We start from the raw sequence: 14,258 nt of genomic DNA on the forward strand, positions 1-14,258 counted from the left end.
TGCAAATGCCACATATTATGTGACCATTGTTTAGATCATCATCTTTAATATTTCCTGGGGCAAGGCCTGGTTGGCCAAGAATAGCAGTCTACAGACGGTTGGTTTGGAGGCACTGAAATATAATCAATTTTTTCCCCACATTTCAAAGGGTGAAATCCCCTATATTACAAAAAGCAAATAAACAAATGTATTTTCTCACTTACCTCTAGCAGTGTCTCCCAATGCAGCTACTTTTGGTTTTATTCATCCAGGTTTTGAGATCTCTCTGAAGTGTATCAGATTTCTGCCTCCATCCCCGTGCAGGAAATTTTGTTTCTGCCACTCAGTGTTGGAAAAACCCTGTTTAAGAATTCCAGAGCAGCATCCTCCACAAACAATCTTCCTGTTAATCCAAATACTCCAGAAAACATTTTGCGTAGGGACTATTTCTCTGGTAGAAAAGGAGTTCCAGCGAAAACTGTTAACAATGTTTTCTGTGGTTTTTCCAGAGTAGTGCAGACAGTGTCTCTGGAAAGAGACATAGCTGTTGAAGTTTATAATTTTCAGTGAGCAACCAAATAAAATTCCATTCGCCTCCATTGTCTGAGAGTGGAGACAGAAATCTGCCTTCCCCACCTACATGTCATATTGGAGTTATCGTAATTACGGGTTTCCGACTTGTAAATAGCATTCACGTCAACTTCCAGTTCGTAATTACTACTGGGCGACTCGGGTTTTTCTGAAAAGCTCTGATATATTTGACTTGGCGGTTGCTAATACAGAAGTGCCTGAGAACACAACTAATAGGGAGGCCGCACATCAGGGCCAAGGCCAATGCTAAGTGTGATTAAACCCACATTTAATGGGCAGAGGTGTCATATTGTCGTTCCACAGCATTTTGAAATCCTCACACAATCAACTCTGTAATCGCACAACTGTCCTGATAACGTTGACACTTGCAAATCGTTGACGTGGGAATTTTTTCCCTTCTACCCCATTTGTCCCACAATATGTGAACACTGCACAGGGGGCAGAGATTGCAAAACCTGGACCAACAAAACCAAAACTTTGTTAAAAAAAAAAAAAATATATATATATATATATATATAAATTTTTTTTTTTTTTAATGCAATTTTTTTGAGTCAGCCCAATAAATTTAAAATGCAGTAAACCAAGTAGTTCTACTTGGGTTCTGACATGTGACATTGTCTAAGGCAACATACTGTATTTATTATTATTTATTATAGTATTTATTTTTTTAATTTTTTTTTGTATGATCTGCGAGTTAAAGTGTGCTGATGGTGCGTCAGTAGATTTTTGATGCGAGCCGGGTCATCGGTCGGATCGACCAGGGTTTGGATCATTGTAGCTCAGCGTTTCCTCTGTGAAACTGAATACTTCGACCACGTATCTCTGAAAAATGTAGGAGTTATCTCTTCAGCTGTTTCTAATTGAACCATCAAACAGCTAGAACCTCATTTCCTGTGAAAAAAGGGTGACGTAGCAGATAAAACCTCATCTCTAATGCTCTCCGGATTTTATTAAAGAGGGAATTAATGGATTGCTTCCTCCCCAGTGACAGTTGCAAAGTTGCTAAACCATTACAGAAGAGGGGGCTCCAGCAGTGACACAAAGTCTCTAATTTTTCTTTTCTGATTGTGCCGTGTATTTTTTTTAACTCCTGTGCTGTCCCCGCGAACAGCTGTTTGGGAAGCTCACGTTGTGTCGTGCGTTTGTCTCTCAGGTCCAATCACGTCCCCGTTGGAGAGGATCAGGTCCAGCATTTAGAGCTGGCTCAGGACCTCGCTCGCATCTTCAACCACCACTACGGACACCTGTTCCCTGAACCCCGTGCCCTGCTGAGTAAGTAATCGTACACGCGTGTACAGGCACACACACACACACACACACACCGATCATCAGATATGGGCTTTTCGAAGGAGCGGTTGGTGGCAGCGCTCAGTAGATTTTCATTTTTATTTTTACACATGAAATTTATTCAGCTGTTTCAACATTATGAGGGTGGACAAACCTCGTGGCACATTAAACGCCTTTTGAAAACACACACTAAAGAAATTTCATTAGTGTTAGCAATTGTTTTAATGAGATATTAACCCCTTAAATGCTCTTAACTTTAGATAGAATTTATACTTTTTAATTATCCAGTAATTTCATTATTCCTCAGGACACGAGGTTGTTGTGTTTCAACCCACTTGTACATATTAATAGGGGGGAGTGCAGTGGGGATTTCTGAATTAAATCTTCATTTGTTTATCATGGAGCTTGGTTTTGTCTTGTAATTGAGTCCTTAAAACTTTGTTGTCTTAAAACAAGTGAAAAAGAACTGCCAGTGTTGTCGGAATAATTTGACCAGTTTGTATAGAAATCAGCTTGTTTCAGTATTTTCTATAAATGAAAAATGTCTTTATCTTTTTTTTTCAGATGTTTTCAGTGCTGATTACATCATATCTTTTAGCCATGTTGCATAAAAATGTATCTGCCTTCCCCTCAGTGGATTTTTTTTTTTTTTTTCCCCCCCGAATGATCGTTGAACAAAACGGCGGCTTTAGAAAGAGGTCATTTTGTTTCAGTTCAGAGGGGCTGACACTAGTGATGTCTTGCGTCACTTCAAATAACGTCTACCCTCAAACCCTGTTTCAGTTGCTGGAAATATCTGGAGCATGTTGTCTAGCAGACGACTGGAATAAGAAAAATAGGGCGAAAAGTCAAAGCAAAAAGTGTCAGTAGCTGTGTGGTTTTTTTTTTTTTTTGTATTTTGTTTTTTCTCCCCCTTCTCCACTGGTGGACACCACATCTTTTTAATTTCAAGCCTTTTATTTAGGTAGTGACGATTGTAGAGAGGTGACGGGAAACAAGGGAGAGCGACGGGGAATGACATGAAACGAATGCCACCGGCTGAATTTCGTGCCGTGGATGCGGCGGTTGACAGCTGGCAACTTAACCCCTATGCCCCCGAATCGGCCTTTTGCAAACCGTTGCAAACTGTCGCCAATTCTTGGATAGAGAGGAATAAGATAAGCTTCATATTTTCTGCTTCAGCCACTGGGAATTGTCTGTAGATGGAAAATAAATTGAGGGAAGACTATTGCAAAGTCTATGGTTAATGACATTTGCAATTGTCTTTTTTTTAGCCTTAGAAGTGTGGTTGTCTGCTGCTATCTTAGCCAGGTCTCCGTCCTCAAACGGGCTGACCTGGGTAAGTCAAAGTTAAATTGAAAAGAAAATAGTGAAAGTAGAGTGACGCACCACATATTACAGTAAGAGGAACTACAGGAAGACATTAGGCCTTTAACGTACAACAGAACGTACTCTGTGCTTTCCAAGATGTACTCTGTCTTTACACACACACACACACACACACACACACACACACACACACACACACACACACACACAAACCCTGAGCCCCCTGAAGTCATCTTGAGGACATCCCTGCAAATCTAATGTCACTCTGTTATTCTGATACAAGAGGAAGAAAAACATTTCCTCAATCAAAGCTGCACTGCACACATGACCAAATCCATCTTGTGCTTTTATGATACTGGTAATCAAGGAGAATGATGTGAGGGGTAGGGTGTGGGCGTCGAGCGCCCTCTAAACATGTTGGCCTTGTGTGTGTGTGTGTGTGTGTGTGTGTGTGTGTGTGTGTGTGTGTGTGTGTGTGTGTGTGTGTGTGTGTGTGTGTGTGTGTGTTTCTTTCTTGTCTTTGGCAAAGCAGAGCTACCAGTCACCAACCTTCCCTTTGAAACCAAAAGACTTTTTTAATTTGCCTGTAGCAAGGACGTCCCCTGGGTGACAAACAGCGTTTGTGACACATGGGACGGATGTGGACTGTTTAGTATGGGTTAGAAAAAGAGCCGGAGCTTGCAAGATGGCGGAAGGATGAGGTTAACAAATAAGGAAGGGAAGGAATTCCCAGCTCCCGCGGGCCGCCCGTCAGTCCACGCTGTGATACGTCTGCCTCGCACTGGGACGTTTTCGCACGCATACCAGGCAACAGTAATGACCCCGATGCTTATTTTAATTTATTTTCCCATCTTTAACGGGATTCAGAGCCACATCTAGTGTGTCACAACGTCTTAAACCAGCAGGTCACCCACATCTGAAATTTAAAAAAAAAATCTGAAAATGCAGTAAAACACACAAAATGACAATTACCATCTGAAAATATTTACTTGGTATAAAAATATCTCCCTCAAAACCTAGCTTTTTTTTTCCCCCCTAAGGAAATTTAATGAGAAATTCATGGATAGAAGGAAAGATTAGTCTACAGCAATTCTAATAATCAATCACCGAAGTGAGATTTTAAGGGACTTCTTTAAGGGACAGGGGGACGTGCAGGCCTCACTGTTCAGATCCCTGTGCTTTTCCCATCCTCAGTTTGATTTACTCACTGAAATCCCTCTAAAGTCTTCTCTTGATGTTCGGTGGACTAACTCGAGAGACGCTCAGCTGCCTTCAGCTGTTACCATAAGCTCACAACATTAAGCCGTAGGACCTGCTGTGGATTCTTGGCGGACTCTCTTTGACCTGTTTCTTGGCTGTCAGGCCAAATACGGGCTGCCCTGCCCCTCAGATTGGTGGAGGGTATATCTTCCTTCTACCAATTCTACACCCTTGTGCCTCACTCTTTGAGTTTTGTGAGTTTTATAAATATGGCAGATAAAGGTTTTCCGATCGGATCGAGTGCTTAAGTTTGATGTTGAGTGTAGTTTCTGCAGAGTCAAATTCTGTAACTGCTGGATGTCTTCATTTTGAAATGAATGAATTTGTCTGGAAGCACTTTCCTCATCGTCCTGATGGGTTTCTCAATCTGATTTCCTTCCACAGGCCCTACACGAAAGGTCAAATCCCTCCGTGACCCCTCTGCTAAGATGTCCAAGTCCGACCCCCAGACAATGGCGACGATTACCATCACGGACTCCCCTGACGACATCGCCCTCAAGGTCCGCCGCGCCGTCACCGACTTCACCTCGGAGGTCTCCTTTGACCCAGAAACGCGTCCAGGTGTGTCCAACCTGGTGACGATACACTCTGCCGTGGCGATGATCGGCGTGGAGGAGGCCTTGTCCCAGGCCAGAGGGTTGGACACAGGAGTCTATAAGAAGCTTGTGGCCGAGGCTGTGATCCAGAGGTTAACACCCATTCGAGAGGAGATCGAGAGGCTGAGGTCGGACCGGGCTCACCTGGAGGGAGTGCTGGCTCGGGGGAACCGCAGGGCCCGGGAGCTGGCTGAACCGGTCCTCGGGGAGGTCCGGCGGCGAGTGGGATTCTGCTAAGGAGTCAGCCGGTCTGGAAAACGGAGCCGCATTTATACTGCAGGTCTTGCTCAGTACTTAACTCCTGCTGATAGTACATTTTATTCCAATGACTGTTTACATCCTGGACTACCCCGGAAACGTAACGCATTTATGAGAAAAAAGTGCGTTGGGAGGCAGCGTGGAAAAGACTGAGCCGGAGACTGCTGTGGTGTTCAGACCTGAAACTCACTGGTGGGGGGGGGGGGCGGGACGACCACCTTTGTGTTCGTCTCATTGAAATGAATGGGGAGGCCGCGGCTTCCGATGCAGCGGTAACGTTGGTCTGAACACAGCAACAACAAGAAGAGAAGATGTCGTCACTTTTGTTTGTTTGTTTTTGTGTGTGTGTGCGTGTGTGTAGGCGTTTCCTACGCACTCGTTGTGAAGACACCGCAACTTATTTGTCTGCCTTTTGGGTTTCGCCTGTAAAGTTTTTTTTTTTTTCCTCCAGACGCCACACGGGCTTTATTATTTGTGATCCTTTCCAAGGTTTTGAACCCCCTCGTCCTCGGTGCCAGCGGCGCTCAGCCACGTCGCTGCGCCGCCGAGGCAGCGTAAAAACAGCCGCATTCAGAGGAGCCGCGTTTACTCATTAACCCGCACTTGTTCGATTCGACTGTTCGAACACAAGTCGATATTCAGGTCGCAGGTGCCGACGTGGTTTGACACACGTCCGGGGCTCTGTTCGCACTCGGCAGCTCAATCCCGTTTCGCGGATCCGGGTCGGAATCGGGTTACGGTGGTGAAATCTGAACTGACAAAGAAGCAAAACACGAGCTCATCAGATGTGCTTTTAGAAGCAGGGAGGGAAGGTGAGGGAAGGAGAACGGTGAAAATACAAAAAAAAAAAAGCGAGAGAGTACGTTCTCAAGAAAAACACACACATACAGAATACAGCACAGACGAGTGCGTGAAACAGCAACGGTCAGACGCAGCGTACAGCTACCGTAGTGCGTTATAAGCGTGAGCCTGCAGGAAACCCTCTGCCGCTGCGCGCCTCATGACGGCGTGTGCGCCGTGAAGCTGCGTCAGGCGAGACCGCTTCAAGAGGTTCTGTGGTGCAAAAAGGTGACACTAGAGGTCGTTGAAAATAATTGTTCGGTGCAAATAACTCAAGTCGAGGCTTTAAAAAAAAAAAAAAAATCTGTGATTTTTTTTAATACACACACTCACGCAAACGTAAGTTACACCTGCCCGCCTTTGCACTGGAGGTCAGTCGAGAGCATCATCTTTTCCAAAGCTAAAACCACCAACTCGCGACCAGTACAGTCCGGCCCCCTTCACGGCCTGCTCTTTTTATACAGTGCAGCATGGCATCGCTGACTGCTTTTTTTTTTTTTTTAAACAGAACCAGTCAACCACATCAGCGCCGGACTGGCATACGCCGGTAACATGCAGCCCCCCCCCCCCCAATGGCCACTTTAGTAAGTGCTCGTTTACATTCTGTTGCAATTCAATGCAAAGGCTCCGCCATAAGCTCGACCTTTCCGAAGTCCACGGCGTCTAGTTTCCGTTGACGGTGACAGAAATGTATACATTTCGTTACTGCGGTCACAGCTAAAAGGTGGCGTTGCACTCGGCCACGTTATATTCAGATGTTTTTTTTTCTTCTAATTTTACTCCCTTCCCGCTTACAGACGTGACAGTTATGGTAGGTGAGTAAACACCTCTGAATATAATGAAGTCCATGACATCACCACCGCTAACTTTGATGTCAGTGCTAAGATATAAAATTGAATGAACACCTCTATGAAAGAGTCAAAAAAAAGAAAAAAAAGAAAAGAAAAACGAGAAGAAAAAATCCCTGAACATTATAGGCATCGTAAAAGTAGGCTTTAAGGCAGAACAGGTGTATTGGCTTGCATTGGATTCCACAGGTGTAGCTAATAAAGTTCTTTTACTGCTACACACGAGAGCTGCTTGAAAAACATTCAGAAATAATTAAAAAAAAAAAAAACACAACCAAACAGCCACGGGTCCTCAAGTGTGTGAAGAGTCAGTCGCTTGTGTTTCAGTAACTAAGGCTACAAGAATAAATATTCACACGTTTCATTTTTGTGCACATCTGGAGGTGTCTTGTTTTCGTCCTCTCTCTCCCTGGTGCGGCCGGTGGCCGGCCCGTGGCTGAACGTCACGCTCGGCGCCGCGGGGAAAGCCATTAGGTCCCGCGCGCGCCATGGCCCCGGCCGCCGAGCAACTGGCCCCCGCTGCTTCAAGATCCCCCCCCTCAGTCGTCGGAGGAGCCGAGACGTCGGAGGTAAAGACCGGATCCCGATCACTGACACGACGGTGATGGAAGGGTGTTTGGTTGGGGATAGTCACGTGGAGTTCTGCTGGTTAATGTTGTCATTTGTTCATTTTACTGTTTTGTCGTTTTGAGAATTTAAAAAAAAAAAAAAAAAAGTAAACGAGACTACATAAGTTTTTTTGTGTGTGTGTGTGTGTGTGTGTGTGCGCAATTTAACTTTTTTTTTTTTTTTAATTCCTTTTCTATTGATACCTTGAGACACACACACACACACACCCACCCACACACACACACACGCACGCACACATTTTCGTTCACACAAATGAATATGTGCGCACTTCACGCGCAGGCTGACGCTCGGAGTCCACGGACACACCCGAGGTTTTCGCCGTAACGCTTCCGCGCTGATAAACGGCCACACGTGCGACACGCGACTAATTAAACCGTGCACAAACACACTCGGCGCACTTGCAGCGCACACACTTCAAAGGCTCCAGTCGTGCGTGCACATGCCTCCATAGTAACTACACACACTTTTTTTTTTCCATCTAATTTTAACACTCTCTTTGCTGCTCACTATAGATACACCTGCTTTATTCCTGCAGTGGTTCGACATTGAATGTCATTAATTTATTCATGTTCTTCCTTCGCATTCTTTCCTCCTTTCTTCCCTTATTCCCCTCTTTCTTCCATCCCGCTCATCTTCCCTTCATTTCTGTCTTTTATTGTGGGACCATCCCCCCTCTCTCTCTTCCCGCTCCTACTCTCCCCGCAGTTCGTCGTCCTCCCCCCGCCGTTCCTGCTGGTACAGTTTTTAACTTCCCGCCTTCCGCCATCATCTGTTCTGTAATTGAAAATGAGTCTCACCAGCGCCACGGTATCCCTGCGGGGACTCGCACCGTAACCTCACTCACACACACACACACACACACACACACACACACACACACACACACACACACACACACTATGGAACTAGAATGTGCTGCTCTTTTTTCCATCTTGGTGTTTACCTGGGAACACGGCGTATCCTCGCTCGGTTTTTACCCCCCCCCCCCTTTTTTTTCTCGTTTCTTTTCTTTTCTGTTGGCATACGCAGTTGACAGAGTACAAGTAAAAACACACGGACTGCAGACACACACCGTAAATCACAGCGACCCCGTTAGGGACCCGCGGCACTATGACAAATGCGTGTTCCCCCGTTTAAAGCGAGACAGCGGTTGCACCGGTGTCGCGTAATAGGTCTGTTTTAATATGAAAGCGACACCGTAGCTGAACCGTTTTACGCGCAGGAGTAAAAATTTTAAGAGTCGTAATAAATGTTACTTTTTTTATAAAGAAGCAGCGGAGAATGGAAACGGTGTCACATGGAAACAGCCACAGTCCCGGTAGAGACAGAGGAAGAAAGAAAGAAACAAAAAAAAAAAACCCGAGACATTTAACTGATGTTGAACTTAGACTGCGTCCACGCAGGGAGCAGAAGAGGAAACTAGTAAACCTAAAGCCTATTAACCTTCCAGCGTTACAGGCCGTTCACTCACGGGCGTATTGCTCACACACCGTGACACACACACACACACACACTTAAGTTTGAAATTAATTACCTAATCAAGTTTCCTTTCGGTGTTTTTTTTCTTTTTCATGGCGCTGTTACGCAATGAGATGCAATGAACTTGATTTATGCTGGAACCTCCAGGCATTTTTTTTTTTTTTTAATCGGCGATTTAATGAAACTTTTTGGTTTTTCACATACACAGCATATCATAAAAGCGTGTGTGTGTGTGTGTTTATGTAGGATATATATATATATATATATATATATATATATGGAGAGCGAGTTAAGGTCAGGGGGTTACAGTTGTCTAATCTCACTTTCTACGATCTGTGGCCATAACATCTCCGTGAGGATCCAGCTGTTTTCCTATGGGACTTCAGCTGTGACCAAGCTGCCTCGTTGTCATTTTATTAAAGGGTAGTTGCGGGCCTTTTTTTTTTTTTTCCGCAGTGGCGGACACACAATACCGTTTTCCGTATTTTATCCAGGTAGTTAGCTCGTTTTCTGTCCGAGCATTAGAATATAATGTTTACCCACGTGGGCTGTGGCTGCGTGATGTTGTTTATTTTATAATTACATCCCTACAACATCCGTTTAGGATTCATTGCACCAGCATTGGACCTCCCAAAACAAAAGGAATTCCCCGTATGGACTTTATTAGAAAACGATCACGGGTGTGTTGTTATGGGCTGTTTTTTCTTTTTCTTTTTTTTTTTCCATTCCTTTCCTCACATGGGTCTGGTCTGTGGTGCCCTCACTTTCTAAAATATAACTTATAATGTAGAACAAGTTACATTATAACTTACATTATTTCATTCTTATATCCCGCTATGTCTCTCTATTTCTCTCTCTCTCTCTATTGATATATATCTATAGATAGATGTATTTATATATTTATATAAAAACCTTGTTTTATGTTTCGAGACGATGCACGCGGCGATTGACCAAACATGAGCGCAATTTCCTCTCGTCTCCTCGTTCCACACAAGAATCGTTGCGCACATGATCAGAATCTTTATCTCCTTCTTTGATGTTTGTCATTTTTCTTGTCTTTACTGTCTAATTTGTTGTGCAGTACCTCTTCAGACTGCACTGTTTGCCTCCCTCACCCAACTACCTTAATTTATTTTATATATATTTATATCTATATCTAGATGTATGAGAGCGAGAGGACGCCAGCTGATCGTATTTATCTCGTTTTCTTTTGCTGCTGGCCTCTGACAGTAACCAAGCAGAATTCGGTTGTATGAGTGCTTCCTTGCACTAAACGCCTTCTAACCGGTCGGAATCTTCGCACCTTCCACTTTTCTGGGCCTGCGGCTCCTCGCAGTTGCTCTCCGCGGGGCGCCGAGTCCTGTCCCGGGGCGGCCGGTGCCGAGACAGCCCGGGAGCTGCAGTCACTTGACACGCCCCCGCTGCGTGCTTCATCCTCCGGGGTCAGGCGGGGTCAGAAGCCTTCTTTCACTTGTTGAATATTAACGGCGGAGCGTTCGCGTCCACCTTCCGCGTGTCTATCTTGTAAAGTTGAAGTGGAAAAAACGAACAAATGGGATTTTGGGTTTATGGGCCCGTGTTTATGTGCGAAGAGTCCGTGGAGCCGTCGCTTTGGTGAAACGGGAAAGACCCAAACAAAACTGGCAAGGACGGCGTGTTCCACGGGTCCTGGTGTAAAACGACGCCGAAGGAATTCAGAAAAACGTTGGAGTGAAAATATTTGAAGGAATCGAACCTTTTATGAAAAGGTTCCCTGCGAACCTGTGGAGATATTTATGAGAGTTTTGGTTGAAATGAGAACCAAACCCTTCAGCTTTGACGCTCGTGTTTTAGTTTCGGATGACTGAGATGCCGGGGCTATAATTGGGATCTAAACAGCAAACAGTTGGTTTTAGTTTTTACTGCTGGTGTTTAACGAGTTTCCTCCCACAGGGATTCACCCCCCCACCCCGACCCCCAACACACACACACACACACACACACGTACACACAAACACACGGGCGCGCCTATGCGCTCTTGTTTACTTGTTTACTTTGCCCTAACTTTACGCATAAGCATTAACTCGCGAAAAAGCCTTCAAACTGTGTAAAAAAAAAAAAAAAAATACGAATCCGAGGCTTGTAGTTGTATAAATTGTAATCGAAATGACGTTTTATATCATTTCAAGTTCCTTATTTCTCCACGATGCTCCGACTGTGCGCTCAATAATTAGCTCCAAGCTCGAATCAAGCAGAGGAACGGTCTTGATTCTCTAACGTGCACTTTATTTACGTGGCCAAAGCGTCAGGAACGCGGATATCTACCGCGTGGATCGTTGACCGGGAGAAGCTGTTGCTGGCGAGAAGTCGGTTCGGTGTATAATGATATGAACGGACGTTTCCGTCAGGGGGAAACCGCGAGGCTGCAGGCCACCTGCCAGTCAAGGATTCCGACACTTCCTTCTGCTTCCGTTGTCTTTCTCGTAATTAGTGACGATGTTCTCGGCTTTATTCCAAGGTCCCTACGGTTGTTTATTTTATTTTATTATTTTTTTTTTTGCAAACTCATAATCCCGGTGCGCGCCTTCGTGTTGACTCTACGATGACTCCTGCGCGGCGGTGACCTTTGGAAGGCTTCGTCCTCCGGAGCCGCAGGTTGACTTCGGGCCTGCTCGGTGCAGACAAGCCGCCTTCCCTCTGACCGATCACTCCAGCAGCGACCATCCTCTGCTCGATTTTTTATTTTTTATTTTTTTTCGTGCCTGCATGATCTTTTCGTTTCGCCGCTGACAGGAAATTTGTAAAACCACCCCCCCGCGGTAGAAAGCGATCAGCCTCCGTTCCTCTCGCCTGCGCTTCTCATCCCGAGCACCGGGCCCGCAGAACCGGTCACATGCGGCTCCTGCCAACGACTCAGCGGAGTTCCTCTGTTCCTAAAAGGCGATATTTGATCACTGGAAACCGATCATCTTTTACGACTTTAACCAAAAGCTGTTGCAACAATACCACCTCTCTGCATTATTATTATTATTATTATTATTATTATTATTATTATTGTTATTTTTATTATTATTGTTGTTGTTTTTATTATTATTATTTATGTTGTTATTATTATTAGCGTAGTGTTTATTAAATTATTCCCATCATCACTAATTCATTAAAATATTTCGTGGCAGTAGTCTGCTATAATTTGCTGGCCTATATATATATCTATTTACAGTGTCACTGGAATAAGTCTTCCTTGCATTAGACCAAAATCAAGATAGTTAGTTTTCTTTTTCAACACAATATTAAATGCAAACAAACGTTTGCTGATTCTGAGAAGTGTTGAAACTCTTATTATTTAATCGAATTAGTGACACCTCGTCGCAAGGGTTCATTCGGCATCCGTGTTGGTTTGATCGGTGGCGGGGATTTGGCCGCGGTGTGTGTGAGAAAATGAACGACCAAAAAACGGGTTTTACCCTCAAATAATTAATAGACGAACAGGACAAACAGATAACCGGCCGTGGGTGGAAACCTAAATTTTAAATCGGAAATCATCACCTCAGCTGCCCAAATATACCCCCCGCCCCCCAAATCTACCCTCTAAACATGCCAATTTATTGTCCATAGTATTTGTAGCCTATATTTTTCTAGGACCGTCCTGCGGATCCGCTGAAGTTAAGCGCTCCACAGGCCGAGCGAAGTGTCTTCTCGTTCCCTCTTGTGCCTGAGCACGCAGCTCTGAGATCAGCCCCACCTGTCCTGCTACGGCTCTGCTCTGCCCCCCCAGCTGTTGGCTGAAGCAGTGACTTTCCCTCCAGTCCCTGGTAATGATGGAATCAGCGGCTCGGACACAGGTCGCTGAGACGACGGATACCGAGGTGACTTTGGGGGTCGGGGGGGGGGGTGTTCGCCAGGAGGCGAGGGGCCTCGCACCGGCCTTGGCTGGCAGTCCCAAACCAGGCGGGTCAACCTCCAGAGGAGAGGTTTTCTGGAGCTGCGGGATCTGGGTGTCAGAGGGGGGGGGGCAGCGGGACTGATGAGGTCGGTAAATGCATCATTAAACTTGAACTGACACAATTTTATTATTTCATTATTGTGTTTGTAGCCTGATGCGCGTTAAAAAAAAAAACAGGTCCAGGTACAGCGTGAAAAAAAGATAATAAGCTAATGTATTTTTCCATAGGCAACATGATGGAGACAGTTCATTAGGCTGCTGCAGTCCGGATGACGGTTCCCTTTTTCCAGGACGCGCGTCTCCCTCCGCTGCCATTGGACGGAAAACTTCGTCTAGCTCTCTCTCCTCACTTCCCATTGGACGCGCGGTTTTGACGGGGCGCAGGAGGACCGCCCTCCGCGCCTGGAAAAAAAAAAAAAAAAAAAAAAGAGAGAGAGAGAGAGAGAAAAAAAAAAACAACTCCTCCAGAAGTGAGTATCAATCAGAGCGAAGTCGGGGGGACAGAAAGACAAAAAGAAAGCAGCGGAGTGGAAGGACTGAGAGACGCGCAAAGCGGCAGACCGCATCGAAATTATCAATCCTCCCGGACTCGATCTCACGCGCAGCCAGGATGGCGCACGGTCTGCGTTCACAAGTTTGATGCGGCGTTTCTAGTCGCAGTTGGGATTACTTTGGACACTTGGTGAGTTTGCGCCCCGCTGTAAACACTGACGTGTGCATTTTTTCTCCTTTTTCTTCTTTTTTTTTTCTTTTTTTTTTTCTTTTTTTAAATAAATTGTTTTGCCTGACTGCGTTGGACGGACGGAGTGGGTTTTTCGCCGCGTCCGCCCTCCCCCCTTTCGGGTGGATTTGAGAGAAATGAGTGAGAGGAGGCGATCTGCCGCAGCTCTGAGCTCTAGAGCCCACGCTTTTTCCGTGGAAGCCCTGATCGGCTCCAACAAGAAGAGGAAGCTCCGGGGCTGGGAGGAGAAGGAACTGGAGCTGTCCATGGAGAGCCTCGCCGCGGACGGAGAGGACCCGGCGCACTGTCTGGATATGGACCCGGGTCAGTGCTGCAAGACGTGCACCACACCGCTCAAATGTCCGGATCTCCCGTTATATCGCCGCGGCGCAATGCAAAAACCACGAGTCCCGAGTCAAAACATGGCTCCACTTTCAGGGACCCAACCCGAGACGGGGCATTTAGCTGTAAGCTCCGCGGTCTCCACGTGAATGCGGGCTCTTGTTTTTCTGTAAACC

General features: G+C 45.6%; 2 protein-coding genes across 2 annotated transcripts in view; both read left to right on the forward strand.

Moving 5' to 3' along the window:
- The window catches only part of wars2 (tryptophanyl tRNA synthetase 2, mitochondrial), a 28,490-nt gene extending 21,248 nt beyond the window's left edge, over window positions 1-7,242 (forward strand). The window contains exons 5-6 of the mRNA XM_040149217.1: window positions 1,724-1,842; window positions 4,831-7,242. Of these exons, the coding sequence (XP_040005151.1) occupies window positions 1,724-1,842; window positions 4,831-5,279 (568 nt within the window). The 3' untranslated portion in view covers window positions 5,280-7,242. The remainder of the gene's footprint in view (window positions 1-1,723; window positions 1,843-4,830) is intronic.
- A 6,575-nt stretch (window positions 7,243-13,817) lies between these two features.
- tbx15 (T-box transcription factor 15) overlaps window positions 13,818-14,258 on the forward strand; it is a 40,407-nt gene continuing 39,966 nt past the window's right edge. The window contains exon 1 of the mRNA XM_040147710.1: window positions 13,818-14,064. Within this exon, the coding sequence (XP_040003644.1) occupies window positions 13,878-14,064 (187 nt within the window). The 5' untranslated portion in view covers window positions 13,818-13,877. The remainder of the gene's footprint in view (window positions 14,065-14,258) is intronic.

The sequence above is a fragment of the Xiphias gladius genome, chromosome 16, assembly GCF_016859285.1.
Source record: "Xiphias gladius isolate SHS-SW01 ecotype Sanya breed wild chromosome 16, ASM1685928v1, whole genome shotgun sequence".
NCBI lineage: Eukaryota > Metazoa > Chordata > Actinopteri > Istiophoriformes > Xiphiidae > Xiphias > Xiphias gladius.